A 27,963-nucleotide genomic window follows, 5' to 3' on the forward strand; every position below is an offset into this window, starting at 1 on the left:
GGGCCCATCCCTGTTCGCAACCTTGTCTAATGTCAGAGTAACCTCGGAATCTAGTTCACTGGTCGTCGTGACACGTCATCCAAAGACGCAGGGTGAGTGTCTACAACGATTAGCTTTCTGTGTTTGCTGTGTATCAATGTCTACTCCACACGCTGTGTCCACATATGTATTTAGCAGTAAATGGACACTGTGAGTGTATCAATGTCTACTCAACACGCTGTGTCCACATATGTATTTAGCAGGAAATGGACACTGTGACTGTATCAATGTCTACTCCACACGCTGTGTCCACATGTGTATTTAGCAGGAAACGGACACTGTGAGTGTATTAATGTCTACTCCACACGCTGTGTCCACATGTGTATTTAGCAGTAAATGGACACTGTGAGTGTATCAATGTCTACCCAACACGCTGTGTCCACATGTGTATTTAGCAGTAAATGGACACTGTAAGTGTATCAATGTCTACTCAACACGCTGTGTCCACGTGTGTATTTAGCAGTAAATGGACACTGTGAGTGTATCAATGTTTACTCAACACGCTGTGTCCACATGTGTATTTAGCAGTAAATGGACACTGTGAGTGTATCAATGTCTACTCAAAACGCTGTGTCCACGTGTATTTAGCAATAAAAGGACACTGTGAGTGTATCACTGTCTACTCAACACGCTGTGTCCACATGTGTATTTAGCAGGAAATGGACACTGTGAGTATATCAATGTCTACCAAACACGCTGTGTCCACATGTGTATTTAGCAGTAAATGGACATTGTGAGTGTATCAATGTTTACTCAACACGCTGTGTCCACATGTGTATTAGCAATACATGGACACTGTGAGTGTATCAATGTCTACTCAACACGCTGTGTCCACATGTGTATTTAGCAGGAAATGGACATTGTGAGTATATCAATGTCTACCCAATACGCTGTGTCCACATATGTATTTAGCGGTAAATGGACACTGTGACTGTATCAATGTCTACTCCACACGCTGTGTCCACATGTGTATTTAGCAGGAAACGGACACTGTGAGTGTATCAATGTCTACTCCACACGCTGTGTCCACGTGTGTATTTAGCAGGAAATGGACACTGTGAGTGTATCACTGTCTACTCCACACGCTGTGTCCACATGTGTATTTAGCAATAAAAGGACACTGTGAGTGTATCAATGTCTACTCAACACGCTGTGTCTACATGTGTATTTAGCAGGAAATGGACATTGTGAGTATATCAATGTCTACCCAACACGCTGTGTCCACATGTGTATTTAGCAGTAAATGGACACTGTGAGTGTATCACTGTCTACCCAACACGCTGTGTCCACGTGTGTATTTAGCAGGAAATGGACATTGTGAGTATATCAATGTCTACCCAACACGCTGTGTCCACATGTGTATTTAGCAGGAAATGGCGACTGTGAGTGTATCAATGTCTACTCAACACGCTGTGTCCACATGTGTATTTAGCAATAAATGGACACTGTGACCGTATCAATGTCTACTCAACACGCTGTGTCCACATGTGTATTTAGCAATAAATGGACACTGTGAGCGTATCACTGTCTACTCAACACGCTGTGTCTACATGTGTATTTAGCAGGAAATGGACATTGTGAGTATATCAATGTCTACCCAACACGCTGTGTCCACATGTGTATTTAGCAATAAATGGACACTGTGAGTGTATCAATGTCTACTCAACACGCTGTGTCTACATGTGTATTTAGCAGTAAATGGACACTTTGAGTATATCAATGTCTACCCAACACGCTGTGTCCACATGTGTATTTAGCAGTAAATGGACACTGTGAGTGTATCAATGTTTACTCAACACGCTGTGTCCACGTGTGTATTAGCAATAAATGGACAATGTGAGTGTATCAATGTCTACCCAACACGCTGTGTCCACATGTGTATTTAGCAATAAAAGGACACTGTGAGTGTATCACTGTCTACTCAACACGCTGTGTCCACATGTGTATTTAGCAATACATGGACACTGTGAGTGTATCAATGTCTACTCAACACGCTGTGTCCACATGTGTATTTAGCAGGAAATGGACATTGTGAGTATATAAATGTCTACCCAATACGCTGTGTCCACATGTGTATTTAGCAATAAATGGACACTGTGAGTGTATCAATGTCTACTCAACACGCTGTGTCCACGTGTGTATTTAGCAATAAATGGGCACTGTGAGTGTATCACTGTCTACTCAACACGCTGTGTCCACATGTGTATTTAGCAGGAAATGGACACTGTGAGTGTATCAATGTCTACTCAACACGCTGTGTCCACATGTGTATTTAGCAGTAAATGGACACTGTGAGTGTATCACTGTCTACTCCACACGCTGTGTCCACATGTGTATTAGCAGTAAATGGACACTGTGAGTGTATCAATGTCTACTCCACACGCTGTGTCCACATGTGTATTTAGCAGTAAATGGACACTGTGAGTGTATCAATGTCTACTCCACACGCTGTGTCCACATGTGTATTTAGCAGGAAATGGACATTGTGAGTGTATCAGTGTCTACCCAACACGCTGTGTCCACATGTGTATTTAGCAGTAAATGGCGACTGTGAGTGTATCACTGTCTACTCAACACGCTGTGTCCACATGTGTATTTAGCAGTAAATGGCGACTGTGAGTGTATCAATGTTTAACTCTAAAAGCTGTGTCCACACATGAAGCAACCAGAGTATGGACACTGTGAGTGTATCAGTGTTTTCATCAGGGGAAGGGAGTAGATCCTGCAACACAAGGAAGTGCAGAGGTCCGTAGATTAATTGCGGACTCTTGCTGTCCCAAATGTGTCATCAACCGAGGGATATCTGTGGATGGCCTGTTTTGGTGCCCGATGTGTGGCTGGACCCAAATACAGGTGAGCTACAAGTCTCAAGTTGGGTTGCAAAAGGTTCACGGTTTTGGTCAGTTACTCTGCCTGTCAACACCAAATTTAAGACCTGCATCAAACTTAAGAAAAGAGGCATTGGTAACTTGGCACAATACCGTGGAGCCTTGGCTACGTATGGACATGGTAGGTAGATGACTCAGTATACTGACTCAGAGCCGACCAGTTCTTGTGTTAGCCCCTTATTGCGCAAGGTCTCAAGTGTCATCATTTGGTATGACGCTGCCGGAAATCGAACCCCGACCTTCCGCTCTCCGGGCGGACGCTCTACCACTAGACCACGGAGGCGGTGACATTAGAGTGAGTGAGTTGTGTTTAACGCCGCCTTTAACATTTTTTCCAGTTATATCGCGGCGTGTCAGCTTAATGTGGGAGGAAAGCCCGAAGTGATGCAGGTCTCAGAGGTTTACCACTTTTGTGAAACCCACGAGCACGGGTATGGTGCTGACAAACCTAGAAACTCTGCACAGCGAATCGCGGCGCCTTAGACGACTGGGCCTCGGTGACATTAGAACATTCCCATGTAAGAAAATATAACAATATTGATAATAAAACAGGCTATTTGTTCAATTATTTCAGATACGTTCATCAAACAGTTTTGAAAATTTTTGATAGCGAAAAAGATATTTAGGTCATAATAATTTTATTGGTAGTTCAGTTAAGTTTACTTTGTATCCTCCAGGAAAGTAGTTACAGAAAGTGAACAATCCAAACGCAACCAGAATCACCTCTGTCTGCTGGGGCGACAAGAGCCGAAACGAACTCTGCGTCACCGGTCTCAACTTGAAGGCAAACAGTTTACTGGTGAACGATTCGCTGGATGGTGCTGCGTTCAGAGTTACTGGAAGCACGTGGTCCCCCAGCAGACGTCTATCGGGGTTAAGTTAGAGGACAGTTTAAAGACGTTCCTCCATACCCCAGAACTCAATAGCCACACTTTCACTTATCGATGGGTAAATTTGGATTAGTTAAACAACACTCTGAGTATTCCCTTACACGTAGGTGCAGAATGGATTACTAACATGAACGGATATTGGGGTCAATTAGGGGACAAGTCGCGAAAACATGACACAGCGAAAGAGCTGAACTTTATCACAGCTATATTGAAGGGGAAGGGTAACTGAAAAAAGACTATTATCTTGTATGCCCTGAAATTTAGCGATTAACTAGTATTCCCCAGAATGTAACAATTAACTTGAATACCCATGTACTTATTAACTAGTGATGATACCAGGTGGTCGCGAAAATGTGAGCGTATCCTACCCCACCCGTCACAAACACATGCAAGGGCAAGTCAAAACAGGGAATAACATCATTTTTATCACCGATGAGTCAATTTGTCCTCCACGTGTCTACCAAAAGCTTTACTGAGGCCTTGAATGTTGTATCCCTGATCGAACAACTTCTGAGCAAGATTCGTATGACGCTCTTTGAAAGAGCATACTTGATTGTACCTTAAAAGTTGTGAAATATAGACACCAAAGACTGGAGCTGCAGGCATATTGCGCTACAGAAAGGGGAAGTTGACTATTGGAAAGTTGAAGTCATCCCTTTTGTCATTAGCTTGTTGAGTGTATCGTCGCTCTGAAACTTTATGCATAAATCTAAATATGAAACAGACGAGGTGGTCTCACTGTTCTCCTATAAAAAAAATTCTAGTTCAGGTGGGTAAATCAGTGGAAGGGAATTAGCTATTTAATGGTCAATAATTTTTTAATTTGAAGTTTACACGATATACGGCTTTTCCATTGGACGAGAGGTCGGTCACATGACCGCGAAATTGACGTTCATAAGTGTATGAACGACACAATTTGACGTTCACACGTTTTTCACGAGATCGTGTTCTTGAAATGACGTAAACACTGACGGACTACTTCCACATTCCTGGGGAAATCCCTGGGAATTCCCTAGCACGAAAACATACATAAGCATTTTTTCTGATCATTTAGAACCTTTATTCTTGGTCTCAGTGTTTCAGTATACATTGAGAAATGTCAGAGAGCGTGACTGCATGATTGTTCACGAATATCCTCGCTGCGGCGTATCCTAATGAACAAACGAAGAAATGCACATCTAGACTATCGTGGTATCGACTCAATCCGTGCCTAGGCTGACATTGACCGTCTCCAGCAATCTATGAATTTACCTTAGTGTCTGTTTGACGCATCTTTATTCACCTTTCAATGATCGGCCAGTTGATCAATGATGACTAAAACATGTAACCGCCACATGTTCATTAAGAACTTCGGAAATCTCTCCCGTCACGTTTATCGTCATTCGTCACCACTCGGCCCTTTCCGTAACCTGTCCCGGAATAACACGAGTTGGTCACGAATAGTTTATCGTGTCGGCCATTTTGACGTCTTGTACTTGATGTAAATGTATTACGACGCGCTGTCATTGTGACTGACTTAATAAGGTAGTTCTTTACAGACCTTTCTCATCTAATAAGGATATGATTTGAACATATGTGCTGAGTCAGATGTTTCTGAAGAGCAAGTTGTGTATCCATACGCCCATGTCACCTCTCTTTTTGAGGAACTATTTTACTATATAGCTGGTGGTTGTACGGCTGTCAGTGTAAACATGAAGTCACACGTACTAAATAAAATTGTGTTTAGATTTTGGCCTACATGATTTGAGGTAAGAAATTGTGATAAAAAGTTTATAAGAATTGACTTTCACTTTGTGTGAGTTCATTGGAGTATGAACCTTCATAGAGTGAGGGCCAAACATTGTATGATCGTCGTCGCAAGCTCCGACGTTCATACAGTTTGGCCCTCACTCTATGAAGGTTCATACTCCAATGAACTCACACAAAGTGAAGGTCAATTCTTAATTGAACGATATCAGATCATCGATGTCCCTGAAGTTAAACTTCTTGGCCAAATTACCTTGTGTGATCGTCGCCAATCCGAGCAGAAAGTCCGACCGATTCATGTCAAGAAAGAAACGGCGGCATGGTATCTCAGTGGGCTAGCACTATAAATCGGATAGTACAAGCAGCCACACAAACACACACACGTACATGCACGTCGCTATATAAGTACAATAATCTTGGACGCGACGTTAAACCACATTTCACCTCACCTCAACTCTTCGTATCTTTTGGCCCATTGTTTTTGACATATGCTTCGACAGCATCCATAATGATCCCAATTGCTAGGAGGCTGCTCGCGATATTTTGGTCCATATCTGAATAACTGACGAAGGTTGTTATTGTCAACAGAGAGACGTCATCAGTGATCACATGACTTACAGGTTGGTTGAAGTGTGATGAGTCTTGTTATGTCTGGAGTGAAATATGCATTGGTGAACCCAGTGATGTGGTTATGTTTAGTGGTGTCTGGAGTGAAATGTGCATTGGTGAACCCAGTGATGTGGTTATGTTTAGTGGTGACTGGAGTGAAATATGCATTGGTGAACCCTGTCATGTGGTTATGTTTAGTGGTGTCTGGAGTGAAATGTGCATTGGTGAACCCAGTGATGTGGTTATGTTTAGTGGTGTCTGGAGTGAAATGTGCATTGGTGAACCCAGTGATGTGGTTATGTTTAGTGGTGTCTGGAGTGAAATGTGCATTGGTGAACCCAGTGATGTGGTTATGTTTAGTTGTGTCTGGAGTGAAATGTGCATTGGTGAACCCAGTGATGTGGTAATGTTTAGTTGTGTCTGGAGTGAAATGTGCATTGGTGAACCCAGTGATGTGGTTATGTTTAGTGGTGTCTGGAGTGAAATGTGCATTGGTGAACCCAGTGATGTGGTTAATGGGCATTGGTGACCCAAAAATATGAATGTGCATATGTTAATAAAATGTCCTTGCAAAATATGTTTAGCCAGCATTCCGCTTCACACAAGAGGTAGGAGGTACTTATGTATTGTTGCAATCAACCAAGGGATATGTTTAGTTTACCCTTATGACCAATGTGAGGACACTGAAGGAACAGGCGTTCTACCAGTCTGTTATGGCTTAAATATTGACAAGAGGCTGAAGTCTACATGATGCAGCGCATCGTTTAACAGAACAGTACCAGACGTAGCCCTCCCTGACAATATTGCGATGATCAACAGGATGTGTACGTTGTACATAACCAAATGGTGATTGCCATGATGAACCTATTTTCATGGATTCGGTGAAGAAATGATTCTTATTATCATGACCGCCTCCGTGGTCTAGTGGTAGATCGTCCGCCCGGAGAGAGGAAGGTCGGGGGTCAGATCCCCGGCCGCGTCATACCAAAAGACGTTAAAAGATGTTATTTGTTGTTACCATGTAAGGCGCTCGGCTCGGCATCACTCACACACACACACACACGCACGCACGCACGCACGCACGCACGCACGCACGCACGCACACACATCACTCACACACACGCACGCACGCATACACACGCGCACGCACACACACACACGTCGCAATAAAAGCGCAATAATCTTGGAGGCGACGTTAAACCCCATTTCACTTTACCTCTAATTATTTTGTACTGTAACGATTTTCAAAATATTATACGTACGAAGTTTTGCAATACACATAATTTTTAATGTGATTGCATATATTATAAAATTTGTCCAAAATAACCATTCATGTGAGTTAGACATGAACAGGTTGATAGCATCGTAGATAGCCTCATTGATAGCCTCGTTGATAGCCTCGTTGATAGCATCGTTGGTAGTATCACGATGCATATCGTGATCAAGTATAAAATCCCACGTGGAATAAAACAATGGCACGATGTTACATTGTTTGCCTTCTGTAGCATCCACCCTCAGGGGTGCAGCTTTGGAAGAGGATCTCTCCTTAAATCCATGTCCCACAAAAACGTCTATTGAAAGGTATTATGGAAGGCATATCCATAAGTGGATATTGTAAGCGGACGTTAAAAGATTGTACTTGTTGTTACCCTGTCTGGCCCTTGGCATTAAGGGGCTAAAACAAGGACTGGTCAGCTCGGAGTCAGTATACGGTGTCTGAGTGGGATATTCATGTTAAACTGGCATGGTATCTCAGTGTGCTAGCACTATAAATCGGCATCAGTCCGGACTAGTACAAGCAGCCACACACACACATATACACGTCGCTATATAAGTGCAATAATCTTGGACGCGACGTTAAACCCCATTTCACCTCACTTCTCTGGTACATTTAATCATTAAAAGCAAAAAACAACCAGAATGTTTTTATGAAAACAACAAAACCCTTTCCATAGACATTTCTGTTTACAGCTGAGTCGATTGTACGATTCCGACTGTATCATGAGCACGAATTTCAGATACGTTGGGAATTTGAGTGAGTTAGGTTTAAGGCCGCTTTCGACAGTATTCCAGTTATATCACGGCATGTCAGCTTGAGGTAGGGGAAACCTGATGTGAAGCGGCTCTCAGACGTTTACCACTTTGGTAAAACCAAGGAGTACGGGTATGGTGCTGAGAAACCCAGACACATAGTTGGGACGAACCGGGAATCGGAGCCACGATCATAGGTTTCTGGAGTGGCAAGGAACCCAACTCTGCACAGCGAATTGTGGTGCCCTAGCCTACTGGGCTACCTGTGCTCCCTTGTGAATTTGAAAACTACTTAAATAATTTACCTATAATCATAATCGGTTGGATTAAGAACACCGTAGAGGTGACTCGATGGACTGGTATTCCACAAATCTCATTGACCCGTGAAGATCCGGGGTAGAATAGGTCACCAGCAACCCATGCTTGCTGTAAAAGGCGACTGTGCTTGTGGTAAGGGGCGACTCACGGGATCGGGTGGTCAGGCTTGCTGACTTGGTTGAAGCATGTCATCGATCCCAAATGAGTGGATATCATGATATCAATCACTGCATTGTCTTGTCCAGACTCGGTTATTTACAAAGCGCCGTCATGCAGCTGGAATATTTCTGAGTGCGGCGTAAAACAACCAACAAATCTCATTAAAATGAAATCTTAGTTCTTGCTACTGCTAAACAAAGATCTGAGGGCATCCCATCACAGGTCACGTCAGAACGACCTTCCGCGAACTTTGACCCACCAATGAAATGACTAGCAAGAAGTCGACATCAGCCAATCAGAAAGCAGCTTTCTCGAGCATTACGGGACTGGTTTCAAACTGGCGACATCCATTACAAACTACGCTTTGAACAATATTTGACAAAATTCTCCATTCAAAATCTGGAAAATGAAAGCTGTGATCAGTGGCGTTCGGAATCACAACGAGCCCACTGGGCCAAGGTCAACAATTTCTGATGAAGGTCGCAGCATAAATTGAGCCTTTGCCTTGCTGGTTCTCACCCCAACCTCTGCCGAATGGGAGACCTGTGTTGAAGGTACCACTACCCAGCTTTGTGAAGGGGGCACCTTAGAAAACGTCAATACAGACAGCCCGATCTCGCCTCAGTCACGAACAAGAGGCAGACGTGTATTAATCAATATTTGGACATAGTGTCACATCTGACTGCATATTAGTTTCTGAATCAATGTTTGAATCAACGTCTGAATATGAATGTAGTTCATTGATTGCACATCCGAATATATCAGACATCGCATGTTTTAGTCTGAATTTCGGGCTGATGCATTATCCATGATATGAGGAAACAGACTACACCCGGCTTTTCTCTGAGCTTGACCATCGTGTCAATACTATACAACAAGGGGCCGGAATAGCGGGACGAGAGAGAGAGAGAGAGAGAGAGAGAGAGAGAGAGAGAGAGAGAGAGAGAGAGAGAGAGAGCTCTTGACCTCGTTTCACTCGTACTTGACAGTTCTTTAGGGACCAATTTTCATTTGTGTGTGTGGTGTGGTGTGGTTAGTGTGACGTGTGGTCTGTGGTGTGGTGTGGTGGTGTGTGTGTGTGAGAGAGAGAGAGAGAGCGAGAGAGAGAGAGAGAGAGAGCGAGATTACTATTGGATGTGAAACATATTTTATTACCCCTTTATCCACGCTCTTGACCTCGTTTCGTTACCCATATTCAGTTATAGATTTGTTATCGTGTGTGAGGTCATCGTTACCTCGGTATGTTACACGTGGCATCCGGCTGACACTGTGTCTTCCGCTGCATAACAGGAGGAGCCACCACAGCAAGCAAAACAGGTCGAGCTCGTCACAACCACCGCACAGGGCCAGTCAGTGATTGCCAGCGTCTATACTCAAGGTAAGTGCACATGTATGGCTTCTTGCAGTTTCTCCCGCCAACCATGCAGTAAAGGTTTTTCACTTATAAAGCCCCATATCCCCGAAGCTTTGGGATAAAGTAGGCCCCTAGTACCCTATGCTTGGCGTAAGAGGCGAAATATGAGTGAGTGAGTTGGGTTTAAACCGCTTTGAACAGTATTTCAGTAATATATGAGGCATGCAAATTTGACGCGGAAGGAAAGCCCAAAACGAAGGCATTATAATTAGACTTGCAACACGTTTGTTTGTTTGTTTGTTTGTTTGTTTGTTGTTTAACGCCGCACTCAACAATAATCCAACTATATGACGGCGGTCTGTAAATAATCGAGACTGGATCAAACAATCCAGGGATTGATCAACCAAGTGATTGACATCATGAGCATCGATCTAAGCAACTGGGAACCAACGACATGCATCAACCAAGTCAGCGAGCCTGACCACCCGATCCCCTTAGTCACCTCTCACGACAAGCATACTCACCAAGCATGGGCTGCTGAAGACCTATTGTACCCCAGATCTTCACGGGTATGTGACACGGTGGTGAAACCAGTGAGCGGAGGCGGGTGCTGACAAACCCAGCAATATTATCAGGATGAATCAGGGAGTCTAACCAACGAGCATATGTTTTTGTGCATGACTCTGCACAGCAAACTGCCTCGCTCACTTGTATTCGTTCTAAAATCTCAAGGTTTTGACCCCAAATTTCAGAGTTATGCATAATTATTGATTTTATTTACATGTCGAATATTTTGAAAAACATTCCATAAGTTAAATAATCGAATTTGTGTAAGGTTCTTAAATTTTGATTCAAGGCGCGTTTACCCCCTCTGTAACAACTACGGAGATCTTCCCAAAGAGCGGCAAGGTTGTTTTCGTTGTCTTCGTGTAAGATGCCCCCGATCACCCACGCCCTTTTCTTTAACTTGGCCTTTAGCTCCGATTATAAGTGGTTGGCGTTCCGTATTATCGAACTTGACACTTATCTGGTTTCTTCTTACCAAGTCTGTGAGCTCTCTCGATTACTCTACAGTTCAGCTTAATCATTGGTAAAACACTGCTTAACAACTCCATAGCTCTGAGAGTGTGGGTTTGAATCCCAGATGAGGCTCAACCCAAAAATGTACTAGAATTTGTACTTTACCAAGAAAGTGTTCTCCTAAATATGTTTATATTTTATATATATGACAGTGGCCTGTAAATAATCGAACTTTACACATCAGTGAGTGTTATTATGAGCAACGCCCCATGCCGTCAAGGACGATGGCACACAACCAAATAGACGCCAAGCCAGACCAACCCATCCACTATCTCTCTTCTTGCAACAAGTAGGTCACAAGGGATATATGGTAACTGGAACCCTTACTAGGACCGTTAACATGAAATGTTTGTTTACAGAGTTTCAAGATGTCCTACAAGGTTGAAACAGTTCTGAAGAACCCTGTGTCCACCATCGGCGAAGGTCCCCACTGGGACGACGCCACACAGACGTTGCTGTTCGTCGATATCATGAAGGGAGACGTTCACAGATACGACCCCGCCACTGGCAAAGATGACGTCATCAATCTAGGTGAGCTGACCGTTACCCATCCCGCATTTTTCAAACAAATATAACTCTTTCAGTTCTAGTGTCTTGAGAAAAAGTTAGTTTGCAAAATTCGTGTCAGTTCAGCTTCAGACGAACCAAATCGTCTGCAAAGGCAACATCTCTGCCAGTATTCTGAACATTGGTGTAACAATATCGGCTACTGCTGCAGTTTCCTTCACGATGCGTGCACATGTCGGTAGGGCAGCCCAGCGATTATAGCGTCCGCTCGTCTCGTCGTAGACCCAGGTCCGATTCCCCACATGGGTACAATGTGTGTAGCCTATTTCTGATTTGTTGTTTTCCCCGCCGTGATATTACTGGAATATTGCTTAAAGCGGAGTAAAACAATACACACTCTCACTCACTCCTTCAGGTTGTGTTAAAGCTTTCGCTTGTCACGTCGAAGACCCGGGTTCGATTTCCGACATGGGTACAATGCGTGAAGCCCATTTCTGGTGTCTCCCGCCGCGATATTGCTGGAATATTGCTAAAAGCGGCGTAAAACCATACTCACTCACTCACTCATTTACGTTGTCAATAACGCATGTCCCACGTTCTGCTGAACAACTGTTTTATCAGTGGTGACATGTGAAGGAACATATAAGAACCTCTTTGAACACTTAACTTGACTTTGCATGTGTTTGTGACGAGTGCCACCGGTGGGGCAGGATACGCTCCAGACGATTCGCGAACACCTTGTTTCATCACTATTTGATAGTGATTCATAAACACATGCTCACATTTAGAATCGTACATTTGGATTGTGAATGTTTGAATATGGATTGGGCTTAACGCTTTTATTTAGAATATAACAAGGAAAACACCGTGAAAGAGATTTCAGTGCATGGGACCATCATGATCGCTGACGTCTCGGCCGAAATTTTGTTGATGTATCAATAAGCTTCACATTCTAATAGTAATAGTTTATTTATTTCATTTTATTTTTAATTTATGCAAATATTCGCATTCTAGATATGATAGCCGTTGTGCATTAATGGAACATTTCCTTCGCATGTTTTATTCATTAGATGATCAAGCGGAATGGCCACTTTTCGTTCCAATAGTCTTTGACTACATTCCATGTCATTCCGAGCACTTCCTGGTACGAAGTGGAAATAATCTTTTTCATTCTACATGGGTCCTACTCCACAGACGACGTTGTGGGGTTCGTTGTTCCTCGCAGCAAGGGAGGACTGGTCGTGGGGCTCGGTCTGGCGTTCGCAACATTGGACTGGGAGACGAAGACGGTGACTACACTGGCGGAAACAGACCCTGGAACAAAGAACCACAGGCTAAACGACGGGAAGTGTGATCCTAGAGGGAGGGTGTGGGGAGGTGAGTAGACCCTGGACCACAGGCCAACACGGGAGAAGTATGACCCAGGGGGGATGACATCATGAGATCCTTTAACAACCAGCCACAGGCTACACGACTGATAGTGAGACCCTAGGTGAAGGTGTGTGTTGGTGTGTGAGAGTGAGAAGACCCTGGAACACTCAACCACAGGCTAAACGACGGGAAGTATGACCCCAGGGGGAGAAAATAATTATAATAATCCTATAATTAACAACCACAGACTTCACGACATTGCGGACTTTAGTTGTGTCGGACTTTGGCCTGTAAGCCTAATTCAACAAGTAGATTCTTACATTTGTCTCCCGTGCATGTCATGGTGGGCATAGTATGGGTATGCCATTCCCTCCATGGCGACGTCGCATGTTTCATGTCGCTCCGGTTGTTTCCAGGAACCATGGACAAGGAGTTCGCCCCAAAGGAAGGTAATCTGTATTGCCTGGACACAGATGGCACTCTGAGCAAGCAGGATGAGAACATGACCATTTCTAATGGCATGGCGTGGTCTCCAGACAACAAGACCATGTACTTCAACGACACCACGCCTCGGGAAATCTACGCCTACGACTTCGATATCGAAACAGGCAAACTGTGTACGTATTATAACATCAATACATGGTATATAATGTAGGTACCACGATACTAACTCGGGCAATACATATTATTACCATGACATCGACACAGGACAAACACTATGACATTGAAACAGGGGCATGGCAGAGTCTATACCACATGGATTAGTCAAGGACATGATACATTCAATATCACATGAATTCGTAAGGACATCGCAGTCTATAACAAATGTATTAGTCCGGAACATCACAGTATATAGCACATGGATTAGTCAAGGACATGATACATTCAATATCACATGAATTCGTAAGGACATCGCAGTCTATAACAAATGTATTAGTCCGGAACATCATAGTATATAGCACATGGATTAGTCAAGGACATGATACATTCAATATCACATGAATTCGTAAGGGACATCGCAGTCTATAACAAATGTATTAGTCCGGAACATCACAGTATATAGCACATGGATTAGTCAAGGACATGATACATTCAATATCACATGAATTCGTAAGGGACATCGCAGTCTATAACAAATGTATTAGTCCGGAACATCACAGTATATAGCACATGGATTAGTCAAGGACATGATACATTCAATATCACATGAATTCGTAAGGGACATCGCAGTCTATAACAAATGTATTAGTCCGGAACATCACAGTATATAGCACATGGATTAGTCAAGGACATGATACATTCAATATCACATGAATTCGTAAGGGACATCGCAGTCTATAACAAATGTATTAGTCCGGAACATCACAGTATATAGCACATGGATTAGTCAAGGACATGATACATTCAATATCACATGAATTCGTAAGGGACATCGCAGTCTATAACAAATGTATTAGTCCGGAACATCACAGTATATAGCACATGGATTAGTCAAGGACATGATACATTCAATATCACATGAATTCGTAAGGGACATCGCAGTCTTTAACAAATGTATAAGTCCGGAACATCACAGTATATAGCACATGGATTAGTAAGGGACACCACAGTCTATAACACGTGGATTAGTCATGTACAGTAGATAGCACGTGGACTCTGAGGCTAAATACTATTATCATATATACTTCTCATGTGAGAATAACGAGATCGGATTGGTCCACGTGATCTTGATAAAATACTATATATATTTCTGAGAGGAACAATAAATCCCTTATATCTCGCCACGAAGAAAACAGGCTGCACGTGGATTTCTCAGCGGGAGAATACATCCCTTCTACCCCGTTTCGAAGTAAAAGGCCACACTCTTTGAAAGTCACGTGACATAATACAAATTAGCCTCAGCTCAATCGAACAGCTGTTTTCTATGAATTTGAATTAATTTTATTTCTTTAACAATAGCAGATCACAACATGGAGGTAAGATAAATTCGTTGTAGCAGGATCACTTGGCGTACATGTACCCCTCGTGATCCTGCTACAACTTGTAGTATACCCCTTTAACAGCATGAGGGGCACGGGTGGCCCAGTCGTCTAAGGCGCCGCAATTCGCTGTGCAGAGTTGCGTCCCTTGGGCACGCCAGAAACCTATGATTGTGGGTTCGAATCCCGGTTCGCCCCGATTATGTTTCTAGGTTTGTCAGCACTATACCCGTGCTCGTGGGTTTCACCAAAGTGGTAAACGTCTGAGACCTGCATCACTTCGGGCTTTCCTCCCACATTAAGCTGACACGCCGTGATATAACTGGAATACTGTTAAAAGCGGCGTTAAACCCAACTCACTCACTCACTCACTCACTTTAATAGCATGCAATAATAATTATGGTACAAGAACATATTATGCATTCCAGCAAATCGTCGAGTGCTGGTTAATTACAACGATATCCCCGAACTGAGCGGAAAAGAAGTATTTGGCCCTGATGGCATGACAATTGACACCGAGGGCAATCTATGGGTGGCCTGTTTTAATGCCGGGTGTGTGGCCAAAATTGACTCGAAAACAGGTGGGTAATAAATAATCCAATCTCCTCCCTGACATAACAGGTCTACAGAAAGTGTGTGTTTATCAATAGTACTGTGAGTGGTTAATAGCGGTGGCAGCATCAGATGTGACGCAATATATTTTGAGTGAGTGAGTGAGCATTGTTTTACGCCGCTTTACTCCAATAATATCAAGGCTGGGAGATACCGGAAATATGCAATGCACGTGGGGAAATGAACCTGCGCCCTTGGCGTAACGAGCGAAAACTTTAACCACTCGGCTACCCAACAGCCCCATCACATAGTGAATCATCATCACAAATCCGTGGAACGACGTTGCTACTGGCATACGATGGTGTGCGTGCTCCAGTTCTAATCTTTTTTGTAGACCACTATGAAATAGTTCATATGCCGGTGGCAATTTACGTTAGGTTGACATGTGCTGTTGACGTTCACTCGAAGCCGCCATGACATTCTGTTGACACAACATGTTTAGAGACGAGGCGATGTTGAAATAATTATTGGATTCGTGGCCGTCGTTTATTTGTTGATATACTGCCAACACCGATGGCCACCGAGAAATACTCAATTTACTGAAACGCCCCAGAAATACTTGATATATTATTGACGTAAAAAGGTTAATATCCTCATTCGGGTGCGTGGGTGGCCCAGTCGTCTAAGGCGCTGCAATTCGCTATGCAGAGTTGCGTCCCTTGGGCACGCCAGAAACCTATGATTGTGGATTCGAATCCCGGTTCGCCCCGATTTTGTTTCCAGGTTTGTCAGCACCATACCCGTGTTCGTGGGTTTCACCGGAGTGGTAAACGTCTAAGACCTGAATCACTTCGGGCTTTCCTCCCACATTAAGCTGACACGCCGTGATATAACTGGAATACTGTTAAAAGCGGCGTTAAACCCATATATCCTCATTCATGCTGAGAAACATGTATTGAAAAACGTTTGTTCTTTTAGCTCTGCATGCTAAAACTTGTGTTTGTGTTCTGGTCTGTACCTGTAAATGTCTGTTGTGTTTATATTATTTTAATTATTGTTATAGTCCGGTTCTATCCTTTTTATTTGAATAAATGTCGTAGAGTAACAAACCTCACATCACATCACATCATACCACCTCATCTCACCTCACGTCCCTAGGAACACGGGTGTCCCAGTCGTCTAAGGCGCCGCAATTTGCTGTGTAGCGTTGCGTCGTCCCTTGGGTTCGCCAGAAACCCTTGATCGTGGTTTCGAATCCAGGTATGCCAAATATGCTTCTCGGTCTGTCAGCAAGTGGTTTTGACCAAAGTGGTAAACGTCTGAGCACTTAGCGCATTCCCCCCAAAGTAGGCTGAAAAACCGTGATAGATCTGGAATACCATTCAAAGCTGTGCTAAACCAACTCACTCACTCACCCTAATATCCACACTGTATTTAGCGTGTTTATTTCATTCAAAAGCGGTCAGTAAAAGTCCAAATGTATTATCTCATGTCATTTCAGGAAAATTATTACAGAGAGTTGAAATCCCCAATGCAACCAGAATCACCTCTGTGTGTTGGGGCGGCAAGGACCGAGATGAGCTCTACGTCACCAGTCTAAAAATGCAGCCAAACACGAATTTCACCGTCAGAGACACGCTTGATGGAGCTCTGTTCAGAGTTACCGGCCTTGGGGCACGTGGTGCGCCAGCAACTATTTATCAAGGTTGAACTTGCTAATGGGCCTTTACACAGGATGGCGACCTTTGTGCCTCCAGTGTACGACCATATCATTTGCCAGGTCGTCTTTGGGGGCTCAAAAGAGGCAGAATGGTTGCCTAGGTCGTTCAAAGGTGGTACACAGGAGGTTCAGACATCGCCATGGACGCCATGGTCGCCGTGAAGTTTTGAACATGTTCAAAACAGTCGCACAAAGGTCGCCGAGGAGGCTGGTTGGTCAAAGGTGGCTCAAAGGAGGCAGATGGGGGGCACAAGCATTGCCGTTGTTGCAGAATGAAGGCACAGTGGTCGCCCAATGGTTGCCTGGTAATAGATGCGTTCTGCTGCAAATTTTCCCGTCAATCTGGGCGATGCTTCTGCCTCCCTTGTGCCTCCTTTGGGCGACCAACAGCGTGCATTGAATGATGACTGTGGCGACCGCCGTGCCTCCATTCGGCAACCACGGCAACCCTTGACACACCATGGCAATGCTTCTGCCTTTTTTCTGCCTCCCTTGAGCCCTTGTGCCTCCTCAGCATGCCTATAAATAGAGGGCGTGTACCTGCAGTGTATCATTGTGGTTGCAGACGCTGAACGAATCGAGCAGTTACTGCTGAACAACTGCTGGAGCAGTTACATAGAAACATGATTTTCTGGCGTCCTGGCCAGTTTTTGATCGCTGTAAAGGGGCCTTAAAATTAGATAGAGACTGTGACTCTGTGCGTGCACATAGTGTGCAGTGTGGTATGGCTCGGCCTAATTTTACCTACTTATTGTATATCGTTTTTTCGATACTTTTTTAAGAATAAAATTGTATATTCCTGGACATGATAGATTTGTATTGTCTTCATCGTCGGCGTCACCCATTCCCCTTCTGGCATAACAGAGTTTATGACATTTTTACTTACACAACTCAACATGCTAGCATCATAAGTATACACGAAAACACTTACATGCTGGGCCAGTTTATACAAGGCGCCGCAGACATGTTGGTTGGGGGTTCGAATCCTACATCATAACTGCATGACAAGATTTATGATGCAGGTAAAATTGGTGAAGGTAAAATTGGTGAGATTATAGGTCTAATTGTTGAGATCATAGGTAAAATTGGTGAGATTATAGGTAAAATTATGCACGACCGGACGACAGACAATGGGTAAACAGTTCACATGTACATGCGAATGGTATGGAGAAAATCTAAACTTCAAAATAACAAACAAAAAAGTCAAACATCGTGGATTTTATTACATATGACACTTTACTACATCACACGGTGAGGAATACTTAATATTTTACCTTCGCACAAGATATGTATTGCTCAAGGTGTATTTTTCATAAACAGAAAACATATCTCCACCTTCAAATCGCCATCCCTGTTGCAAATTGAATTCAAATCCTCGCACTTCTTGCAGTAAGGGTTCCACGCATTACGACATAATTAACACTACAATTTTAAGGAGAAATGAAACAGCGCACCAACAAATTTCAGCATAACAACAGACATAACTGGCATTGTTTGTTTGTTTGTTTGTTTGTTTGTTGTTTAACGCGGCACTCAGCAATATTCCATCTATATGACGGCAGTCTGTAAATAATCGAGTCTGGACCAGACAATCCAGTGATTGACATCATGAGCATCGATCCACGCAATTGGGATACGATGACATGCATCAACCAAATCAGCGAGTCTGACCACCCGATCCCGTTAGTCGCCTTTTACGACAAGCATAGTCGTCTTTTACAGCAAGCATAGGTTGCTGGAGACCTACTCTACCTCGGATCTTCACATGTCCATATTGTATTATGAATAAAGTATTGTCATCCATGTCATAGTACAGGTGCTTGACGTTATGTGGTCGGTGGAGCAACCTTGTGCTTATTGGCAGGATTGGTACAGTATTAAAGTGACGCAGTGTGTGACGTCATACGACGAGTGATTGATATTTTCTGAGCCTCACATAGAAAGGTGAGGTGAGGTGAAATTGGGTTTAACGTCGCGTCCAAGATTATTACACTTATATAGCGACGTGCATGCACGTGTATGTGTGTGTGTGGCTGCTTGAACTAGTCCGGACTGATGCCGATTTATAGTGCTAGCTCACTGAGATACAATGCCGCAGTTTAACATGAATACCCCACTCAGACACAGTATACTGACTCCGAGCCGACCAGTCCTTGTCTTAGCCCCTTAATGCCGAGCGCCAGACAGGGTAACAGCAAGTACAATCTTTTAACGTCTTTTTGTATGACGCGGCCCGGGATCGAACCCTGGACCTTCCGCTCGCCGGGCGGACGCTCTACCACTAGACCACGGAGGCGGTCCTCACATAGAAAGTTCAACAGGTTATGCTTCGTTTATGGTCTCGCCTTTTGGAAGATAGTATAACAATTAATAAATGAATAATAAATAATAAATAAATAAAATAAGTGTATTTATATTATAACTATGAAGACACTAAGTGTCTGCAAATTGATATTAAATATTTTACGTACACACAAGGAATAGGAAGGGAAATCTAGCAGTGAAAATGTTTTTGGAAGAGGAAAGTCTTTAAGTGGGATTTGAGTGTTGGCAAGAGCCGAATATCATGTGACAGGGAGTTCCACAGAACTGGAGCAGCGTAACTGAATGAACGGCAGCCGAATGATTTTAGGTGCGATTTCAGTGTTCACGGGAGATCGACATCAGCAGATTTTGACGATATTGCGAGAGACACCCCCGGCATCCCAGAACACGTAGGCCATTACCTTCTAGTAGATGGGACAGTTTGGTGGCGGCGATGTCAGACGTTTTCACTGTTTCGATTGATGTTTGGTCTCAGACTCGAAGTGGTGAACTCTGGTTTCATCCATGGTGTCATGCAAAAAACTTTCTGGCTGAGCTTCAATCAGAGCTAGATTATCACGGGACATGCTGTGCCTGGTGCTTTTATATCAGATGTTAGAAGCTGTTGAACATAACGAGCTGATACTGTCTTCATTGCCAAAGTTTCTGGGATAATGGTATGTAATTTCATGTTTGATTTCATTTTTAGCCACCATCAACATATAGGTGTAAACTTGTCCGGCAGTTTATGTATGAAATCATCAGGCTCCGATTTCTGGAAACTGAAAAGTTTCTTTCGAGAAATCGCGGCCTGGTCCCCGTTCCACAAGGCCATCTTAGCGCTGAGGTGATCGTCACTTGCATTACAATAACACTGGTTTACGATAGTGGGACGGTGTCCAAGAAACTAAAATACAGAAAGTTTGCATCTGGCTAATCTGAACATTCTGAAACTGGCGAATTATATGTACATATCAACACTAATCTGTCGATCTCAGATGGTGTTTGACGTGGCTCGTGATAATAACTCCTGCATATTATTCAGTGACATGCGTCTAAAGTTAATGATCCATGTTGATATAACACACACACACACACACACACACACACACACACACACACACACACACACACACATCGTTATTGATAGTTACAGTTCATTATATCTGATGATCACGCGGAAAGTCACTGGCGCCACCTGGCGGTGAGAAGTGCACGTACATTGGCCGGAGTGAGCGTTGTGATGGTGTTCAGATAAGATTGGACAAGCAGAAGCACAACATGGCGGCGGTAACTCTCTCCCTCGTTCTTCTTGCGCTGGCAACGACAGGTAAATAATCACAAGGATACTATATGCAGGAATTCTTTTTTGTCCTTTTATGTGTGAGAGTGCTCGGGACTTTTAAAATACGAGGCGAGGTGGATGTGGCGAACTGGGGTTTAACGCCGTGTTCAAGATGATTGCACTGAAATATAGTTACATAAATACGGTAGAGGCAATGCTATTGACGATTTCCTCTTATCATATAGCAAATCAGTGCTCTTGCTTGTCTATGCGCGATGCTGTGGTAGATTAAGTCTAGATTTTAAATGAGTATTCAGTTTCGGTAACTGCTTTCTTGCTTCGTTTGTTGTTGTTTTTGGGGGGGGGGGGTTTGTTTGACGCCACACTCAGCAATATTCCAGACATGTTATGACGGTGGTGTAACGTTATTGTGTCAACTAGTATCTATTCCTGAAGGAAACTGTTCCTTTGTTCTATATTCCCCCAGGGAACAGTTTTTGCTAGAAAATGTTTTCCACAATACAATAACACTAGCAATATTTGTTTCGAATGAAACTAATTTCACGTAGAACTCACCATCATTGAAAATTGAAGCACAGCGGTACTTGTAACACATGATGGCATCAGGGCAAGACACACTGTAGATATTAGGAACTGCATAGAAGTCCAAGACTGCATGGAAGTCCTAGACATGGTCGACCCGTGAAGATCCGGGGTAGCATAGATCTTCAGCAACCCATGCTTGCTGTTAAAGGCGACTATGCTTGTCGTAAAGAGGCGACTAATGGGATCGGGTGGTCAGGCTCGCTGACTTGGTTGAAGCATGTCATTGATGCCAATTGCGTGGATCGATGCTCATGATATCAATCACTGGATTGTCTTGTCCAGACTCGATTAATTACAGACCGCCGTCATATAGCTAAAGTATTGCTGGGTGCGGCGGTAAACAACAAACAAACATTACATTAATAATCAATAATTACTTAACAATACCTCAGTGACTAAGTCTGCTACAGGGACAGTTCGTTAAATGAACTACTTTCAAGTGGTGATGATATAGATGGGAATGGCAGGAATGCATTGATAAAAAAAACAGTCATCAGAGCTGTTTGATATCCAACACGTAGGCATTTCTTTCCTTCATATTGTGACAATGAGGGGATTTAAGTAAGTATACCAGGGCGATCCCCAAAACATCGACAAGGAGGGAGGAATAAAGGGTTGACAGTTATCGGCCCAAGCCGCCATGGTTCGAATTTCTGTTTCAAAACCAGACCCAGCACTGGTAACTGCCACGAATCAGGTGACATATTGCCGACTTGTTCATCTTTGACCATTTCCCCTTCAGGGTGCCTGGCGGCAGACGACACACTGCGTTTCATCGTGATCGGCGACAATGGAGGGGCTGACACATTCCCCTACACCACCCCGCTCGAGCTTGGCACGGCCGACCGTATGGCCATGTGGGCCAAGAAGGTGGGCGGCATCCACTTCGTCATGGAACTCGGCGACAACTTCTACGACTACGGCATTAAAGACGTGGAGGACGCGCGGTTTCAAGTAAGACACGGAGATAGAAAAGTGGACGGTTTGGGGGGTTACCGATTTGTACTGCTGCAGTATCTCAATCTGTATATATGATTACGCTTTGTGTGAAATACTATTTTGTAATGTCCTGTACTCTCTAAATAACCGGGGGTACGGGTGGCCTAGTCGTCTAAGGCGCCGCAATTCGCTGTGCAGAGTTGCGTCCCTTGGGCACGCCAGAAACCTATGATTGTGGGTTCGAATCCCGGTTCGCCCCGATTATGTTTCTAGGATTGTCAGCACCATACCCGTGCTCGTGGGTTTCACCAAAGTGGTACACGTCTGAGATCTGCATCACTTCGAGCTTTCCTCCCACATTAAGCTGACACACCGTGATATAACTGGAATACTGTTAAAAGCGGTGTTAAACCCAACTCACTCACTCTAAATAATCGCACTGACTGAAAAATGCTCAAATATTCGACTCGATTATTAAGAATAGAATGAAGCTGTGACCAAAAACAACACTCACTCGCTATCTGTTTCACATAAATGTCTCCAGGAAGAAACTCAAACCACACCAGTAGCGAACCCTCTGACAAATATCGCCAGGGAAATTATTTCACGAAACATCTGTCACGGTCGGAAACGTAATGTGGCGTGTTTGCCATCATGTGTTAAATTCTCTACGTGTTATAAGCCATCTTCCCGAGGCAAGGGAGTGTGGCCTTGACTGTGGCCAGTTAACTCCCTTGTTTTGGGGAGATGGTTAAAAGCGCATCTGTGATATTCTCCGACATTGCATGATTTAGCTGCTGTAAGAACAAAAACAAAACCCATTCACTTATCTGCTTCCTGTTCCCCAAGAACACCTTCGAGGACGTGTACACAGCCCCATCCCTGCAGGTGCCGTGGTACATCGTGGCCGGCAACCACGACCATCGCGGCAACGTCTCCGCCGAGATCATGTACACCAAGATGTCAAATAAATGGTACGTCACGTCAGTGAGTGAGTGAGTTTGGGTTTGCGCCGCGTTTAGCAATATTTCATCAATGTCAGGACGGGGTCCTAGGGGAATCGTACTCAGGTATTCGGCGTGACGAGCGAACGCTTTAACCACTGGGCTACTTTACCGCCCCACATGACGTCAGTGAGTGAGTTGGGGTTTACGCCGGGTTTAGCAATATTTCATCAATATCACGACGGGGTCCTAGGGGAATCGAACTCAGGTGTTCTGCGTGACAACGAACGCTTTAACCACTGGGCTACTTCACCGCCCCACGTCACGTCCGAGTCTATAAAAAGGACTTACAGCGTTGCTTCAATTCTTTAGCAGGTATTTGTCTGAGCTAATCCTTGTCAGTGACAGGGGACTGTGTGAGGGTGGCCGCCGCTTTGAACACTATTTCAGTTATAACAGGGCGTGACCCCGTGATGAGGTAGTGAAGCCCTAGTGATGTAGGACGTTTGCGCCTTTGGTGAAACCAACGACCACGGGTATGTTACTGATAAAGTAGGGATCATAATCAGGTCGAATTTTGGGATTCGAACCCACCATTGTAAGATTCTGGCACGTCACGCATTAGACGACAGGGCAACCCGCTCCCTCTTGGGATTAAAGCTTTTGGCGAACAACATCATGGTTAACTTTCCCCGTGTTTCCCGATGTGACTTTAATATAGTCAATATTGCAAACTGACATAAACCCCTCGCATGTTGTCCCCCACAGGCGGTTCCCCGACTTCTACTACCCCCTGAGCTTCAACATCCCCAACAGCAACGCCACCATCGACTTCGTCATGATCGACACCGTGGTGCTCTGCGGCCAGGCCGACGACGTCATACTTCATCCGGAAGGACCCGAGGACGTCAAGGCCGCTGCCTCTCAGTGGGTCTGGATTGACGAACAGCTGCGTTCCAGCAAGTATGTCACGTGTAGAGGAACATCCTCCGTTAGCCGGAATATGCTATGCCCATTTTCGTATCAAATACCCTGACCTATTCGCTGACGTTGTTTCTATTTTGGGAGTGAAGTCCCAATGTCCATCTATCTTATCAGTAGCTTATCACAGAGTATCTTGGATGAGTGTTATTTGAGTGAATGGTTATATTAAGTGTCTTGTCGTTCCATCAACACGAGGTGAGGTGAGGTGAGGTGAGATGGGCCTAAACCTCATGCTCAAGAACATTGCACTTCAACAGCGAGGTGCAATGTGCGTGGCTGCTTGTACTAGTCCAGACTAAGGCCGGTTTTATAGCGCAATCGCCTTTAGATCCCATGCCCCAGTTTAACATAGACACACCACTCAGACACAGTATACAGACGAGTCTTTGATTTATCCGTTTAATGCCGAGCGCCAGGCGGGGAAAGAAAGTATCGTCTGACCCGTGAAGATCTGGGGTGGAATAGGTCTTCAGCAACCAATTCTTGTCGTAAAAATACATCTATGCATGTCGTAAGAGGCGACTAACGGGATCGGGTGGTCAGGCTCACGGACTTGGTTGATGCATGTCATCAATCCCATTTGCGCGGATCGATGCTCATGATGTCAATCACTGGATTGTCTGGTCCTGACTCGATTATTTACAGACCTCCGTCATATAGCTTGAATATTGCTGAGTGCGGCAGTAAACAACAAACAAACAAACTGCAAACGTCTTTTGATATGACGCGGCCGGGGATCGAACCACCGATCCTCCGCTCTCCGAACAGACGCTCTCTATCAACAAGTCCACAGAGGCGGTCTGACTCAGTACCAGGGCGCTGGGGATGGAGTAGATGGGGTGGGAGTCAGCTGCAGCTTCTGATACTGTAGGCATGTCACTGGGTAAGAGAGTCAGTACAATGACCCGGGCTACAGTGGAGGACTAGATCAAGGACACTGGGGCAAGATAGCAGGTCTGATAGCAAGGACACTGATATCGGAGCTGGAACGCAGGTGTACTATCAAGGACAACTGGAGTGAGATAGCAGGAAGAAGAATGCGGTCTGATAACACTGGGGACCAAATCCAAAGCTGAATTGGTCACAACTATCCAAACTGTGTCTCTTTTTGGAGATTCCGGGGAAGAATTGTTTCCAGTATCCACTCAACACATGCCAGATTTGGGATAACACCTTCTGAACACTCCCTGATTGGACGCAACCCTAAAAGTACTAGAATTTGTACTTTACTAAGAAAGTGGTATCCTACATATAAGATTTGTTACATTTGACCACATGGGTAGGGAACAGGTCTTTAGCAACCAATGCTTGCCGTAAGACGCGACTAACGGGATAGGGTGGTCAGGCTCGCTGACTTGGGAGATGCATGTCATCGATCCCAATTGCGTGGATTGATGCTGATATTGTTTATCACTGGATTGCTTTGTCCCGACTCGATTATTTACTGGCCGCCGCCATATAGCTGTATTATTGCTGAATGCGGCGTTTAACAGCAAAAAACAACAACTGCATGCTGGCCATTACCCGTTTTTCTCTGTTACAGATCCACCTATCTGTTCACTGCTGGTCACTATCCGGTTTTCTCTATGTTACAGATCCACCTATCTGTTCACTGCTGGCCACTACCCGGTTTGCTCTGTTACAGAGCCACCTATCTGTTCACTGCTGGCCACTATCCGGTTTTCTCTGTTACAGATCCACCTGTCTGTTCACTTCTGGCCACTATCCGGTTTTCTCTGTTACAGATCCACCTGTCTGTTCACTGATGGCCACTATCCGGTTTTCTCTGTTACAGAGCCACCTGTCTGTTCACTGATGGCCACTATCCGGTTTTCTGTTACAGAGCCACGTATCTGTTCACTGCTGGCCACTATCCGATTTTCTCTGTTACAGAGCCACCTATCTGTTCACTGCTGGCCACTACCCGTTTTTTCTATGTTACAGAGCCACCTATCTGTTCACTGCTGGCCACTACCCGTTTTCTCTATGTTACAGAGCCACCTATCTGTTCACTGCTAGGCCACTACCCGTTTTCTCTATGTTACAGAGCTACCTATCTGTTCACTGCTGGCCACTACCCGGTTTTCTCGGTTACAGAGCTACCTATCTGTTCACTGCTGGCCACTATCCGATTTTCTCTGTTACAGATACACCTATCTGTTCACTGCTGGCCATTATCCGGGTTTCTCTATGTTACAGAGGGGCGGGCAGGTAGCCTAGTGGTTAAAGCGTTCGCTCGTCACGCCGAAGACCCGGCTTCGATTCCCGACATGGGTACAACGTTTGAAGCCCATTTCTGGTGTCCCCCGCCGTGATATTGCTGGAATATTGCTAAAAGCGGCGTAAAACCATACTGACTCACTCACTATGTTACAGAGCCACCTATCTGTTCACTGCTGGCCATTATCCGATATTCTCTATGTTACAGAGCTACCTATCTCTTTACTGCTGGCCACTACCCGGTTTTGTCCATCGCCGAGCACGGCCCTACCCTGGCGTTGGTGTCAATGCTGCAGCCCCTACTCTACAAGCACCGAGCCAGCGGCCACATGTGTGGGCATGACCACAACCTCCAGGTGTGATGCACTGACTAGGACACATAGAAATAGGCAGTGCCAATACCGGGGCATATATCCTCCATATATTTTTAACAGTATTCAACGCCGCGCAATCTAAGTGAGTCAGTTGGGTTGAGTTGGGTTTAACGCTGCTTTGAACAGTATTCCAAGTAAATTCACGGCGTGTCAGCTTAATGTCTAAGGAGAGCCTAAAGTGATGCAGGTCTCAGACGTTTACCGCTTTGATGAAACCCTTGAGCACGGGTATGGTGCTGACAAACCTAGGCACATAAATGGGATGAACCGGAATTCGAACCCACGATCATAGGTTTCTGGTGTCCCCAAGGGATGCAACTCTGCACCGCGAATTGCTGCGCCTTAGCCGACTAGGCCACTCGTGTCCCCTTTAAATGTAGGGGAGATAATACAGGTTTGAAGTATGACGCTAAAAGGAATAGGGACGTGGCTCAGGAACTGGCTGAACTGTTTGAAGAGCTAACAGTAAAATATTCTTTCACGCCAGTTCCAGACCAAGCGCCTCTCAGTTGCAAAATGAAGCCAGGCATTATTTAACGCCAGTTCCTGACCACGCCCCGCTCTGGTCATAAAGTTTGAAATGTACGCCAGTTGTGAGATAATAAACTCGTTGACTTGGTCCTGACCTGATGTTCCTCCATCGCAGCACCTGCAGCAGACGAAGGACGGTGTGACCTTGGACTTCATCCTGTCTGGGTGTGCCGACAAGATGGACACGAGCGAGGCTCACAAGACCAGCGTTCCCGAGGGAACATCCAAGTTCCACTGGGCCGACCCCACCAGCAAGGGAGGGTTTGTGTACGTGGAGGCGTCAGCGTCCAAGATGGTGTCCACCTACATTACCGCCGAGGGCGACATCCTCTACAGCACTACTACGTACCCTAGGGAGCTGAACTAAATAGTTCGTGAACATGTAAATATCTGGCAGTGGGATAAAACACATTAAACGCAACATTGTCTTGGGCCTTTTTCATTACTTGTTTAATGAAGTTTCGATACGTATTTAGACGTAGAATCTTTTAAAGTATACTCGTATATACTACGTGACATCAGTTATTCGTTTA

General features: G+C 44.6%; 2 protein-coding genes across 3 annotated transcripts; both read left to right on the forward strand.

Annotated features, from left to right (window-relative positions):
* On the forward strand, window positions 1-18,047 carry LOC124146236 (regucalcin-like). Of its 2 annotated transcripts, XM_046516423.2 has the most exons (7): window positions 1-92; window positions 9,971-10,058; window positions 11,474-11,645; window positions 12,816-12,998; window positions 13,409-13,609; window positions 15,400-15,552; window positions 17,025-18,047. In XM_046516423.2, the coding sequence occupies exons 3-7, from the start codon at window positions 11,483-11,485 to the stop codon at window positions 17,231-17,233; spliced, it is 909 nt and encodes a 302-aa protein (XP_046372379.2). In that variant the 5' UTR covers window positions 1-92; window positions 9,971-10,058; window positions 11,474-11,482; the 3' UTR covers window positions 17,234-18,047. The 2 variants fall into 2 exon arrangements, with proteins under 2 accessions (XP_046372379.2, XP_046372378.2); XM_046516422.2 differs by lacking the exon at window positions 1-92 and having other exon boundaries at window positions 9,876-10,058.
* A 2,691-nt stretch (window positions 18,048-20,738) lies between these two features.
* Window positions 20,739-27,851, forward strand: LOC124146238 (tartrate-resistant acid phosphatase type 5-like). Its single transcript, XM_046516431.2, has 6 exons — window positions 20,739-20,877; window positions 22,181-22,392; window positions 23,227-23,351; window positions 24,090-24,284; window positions 26,734-26,881; window positions 27,546-27,851. Exons 1-6 carry the CDS (start codon window positions 20,829-20,831, stop codon window positions 27,795-27,797), a joined length of 981 nt encoding a protein of 326 aa, XP_046372387.1. The 5' UTR covers window positions 20,739-20,828; the 3' UTR covers window positions 27,798-27,851.
* The last annotated feature ends 112 nt before the right edge of the window (window positions 27,852-27,963 follow it).

Source organism: Haliotis rufescens, unplaced genomic scaffold, assembly GCF_023055435.1.
Source record: "Haliotis rufescens isolate VD_foot unplaced genomic scaffold, xgHalRufe1.0.p SCAF_2, whole genome shotgun sequence".
Classification (NCBI taxonomy): domain Eukaryota; kingdom Metazoa; phylum Mollusca; class Gastropoda; order Lepetellida; family Haliotidae; genus Haliotis; species Haliotis rufescens.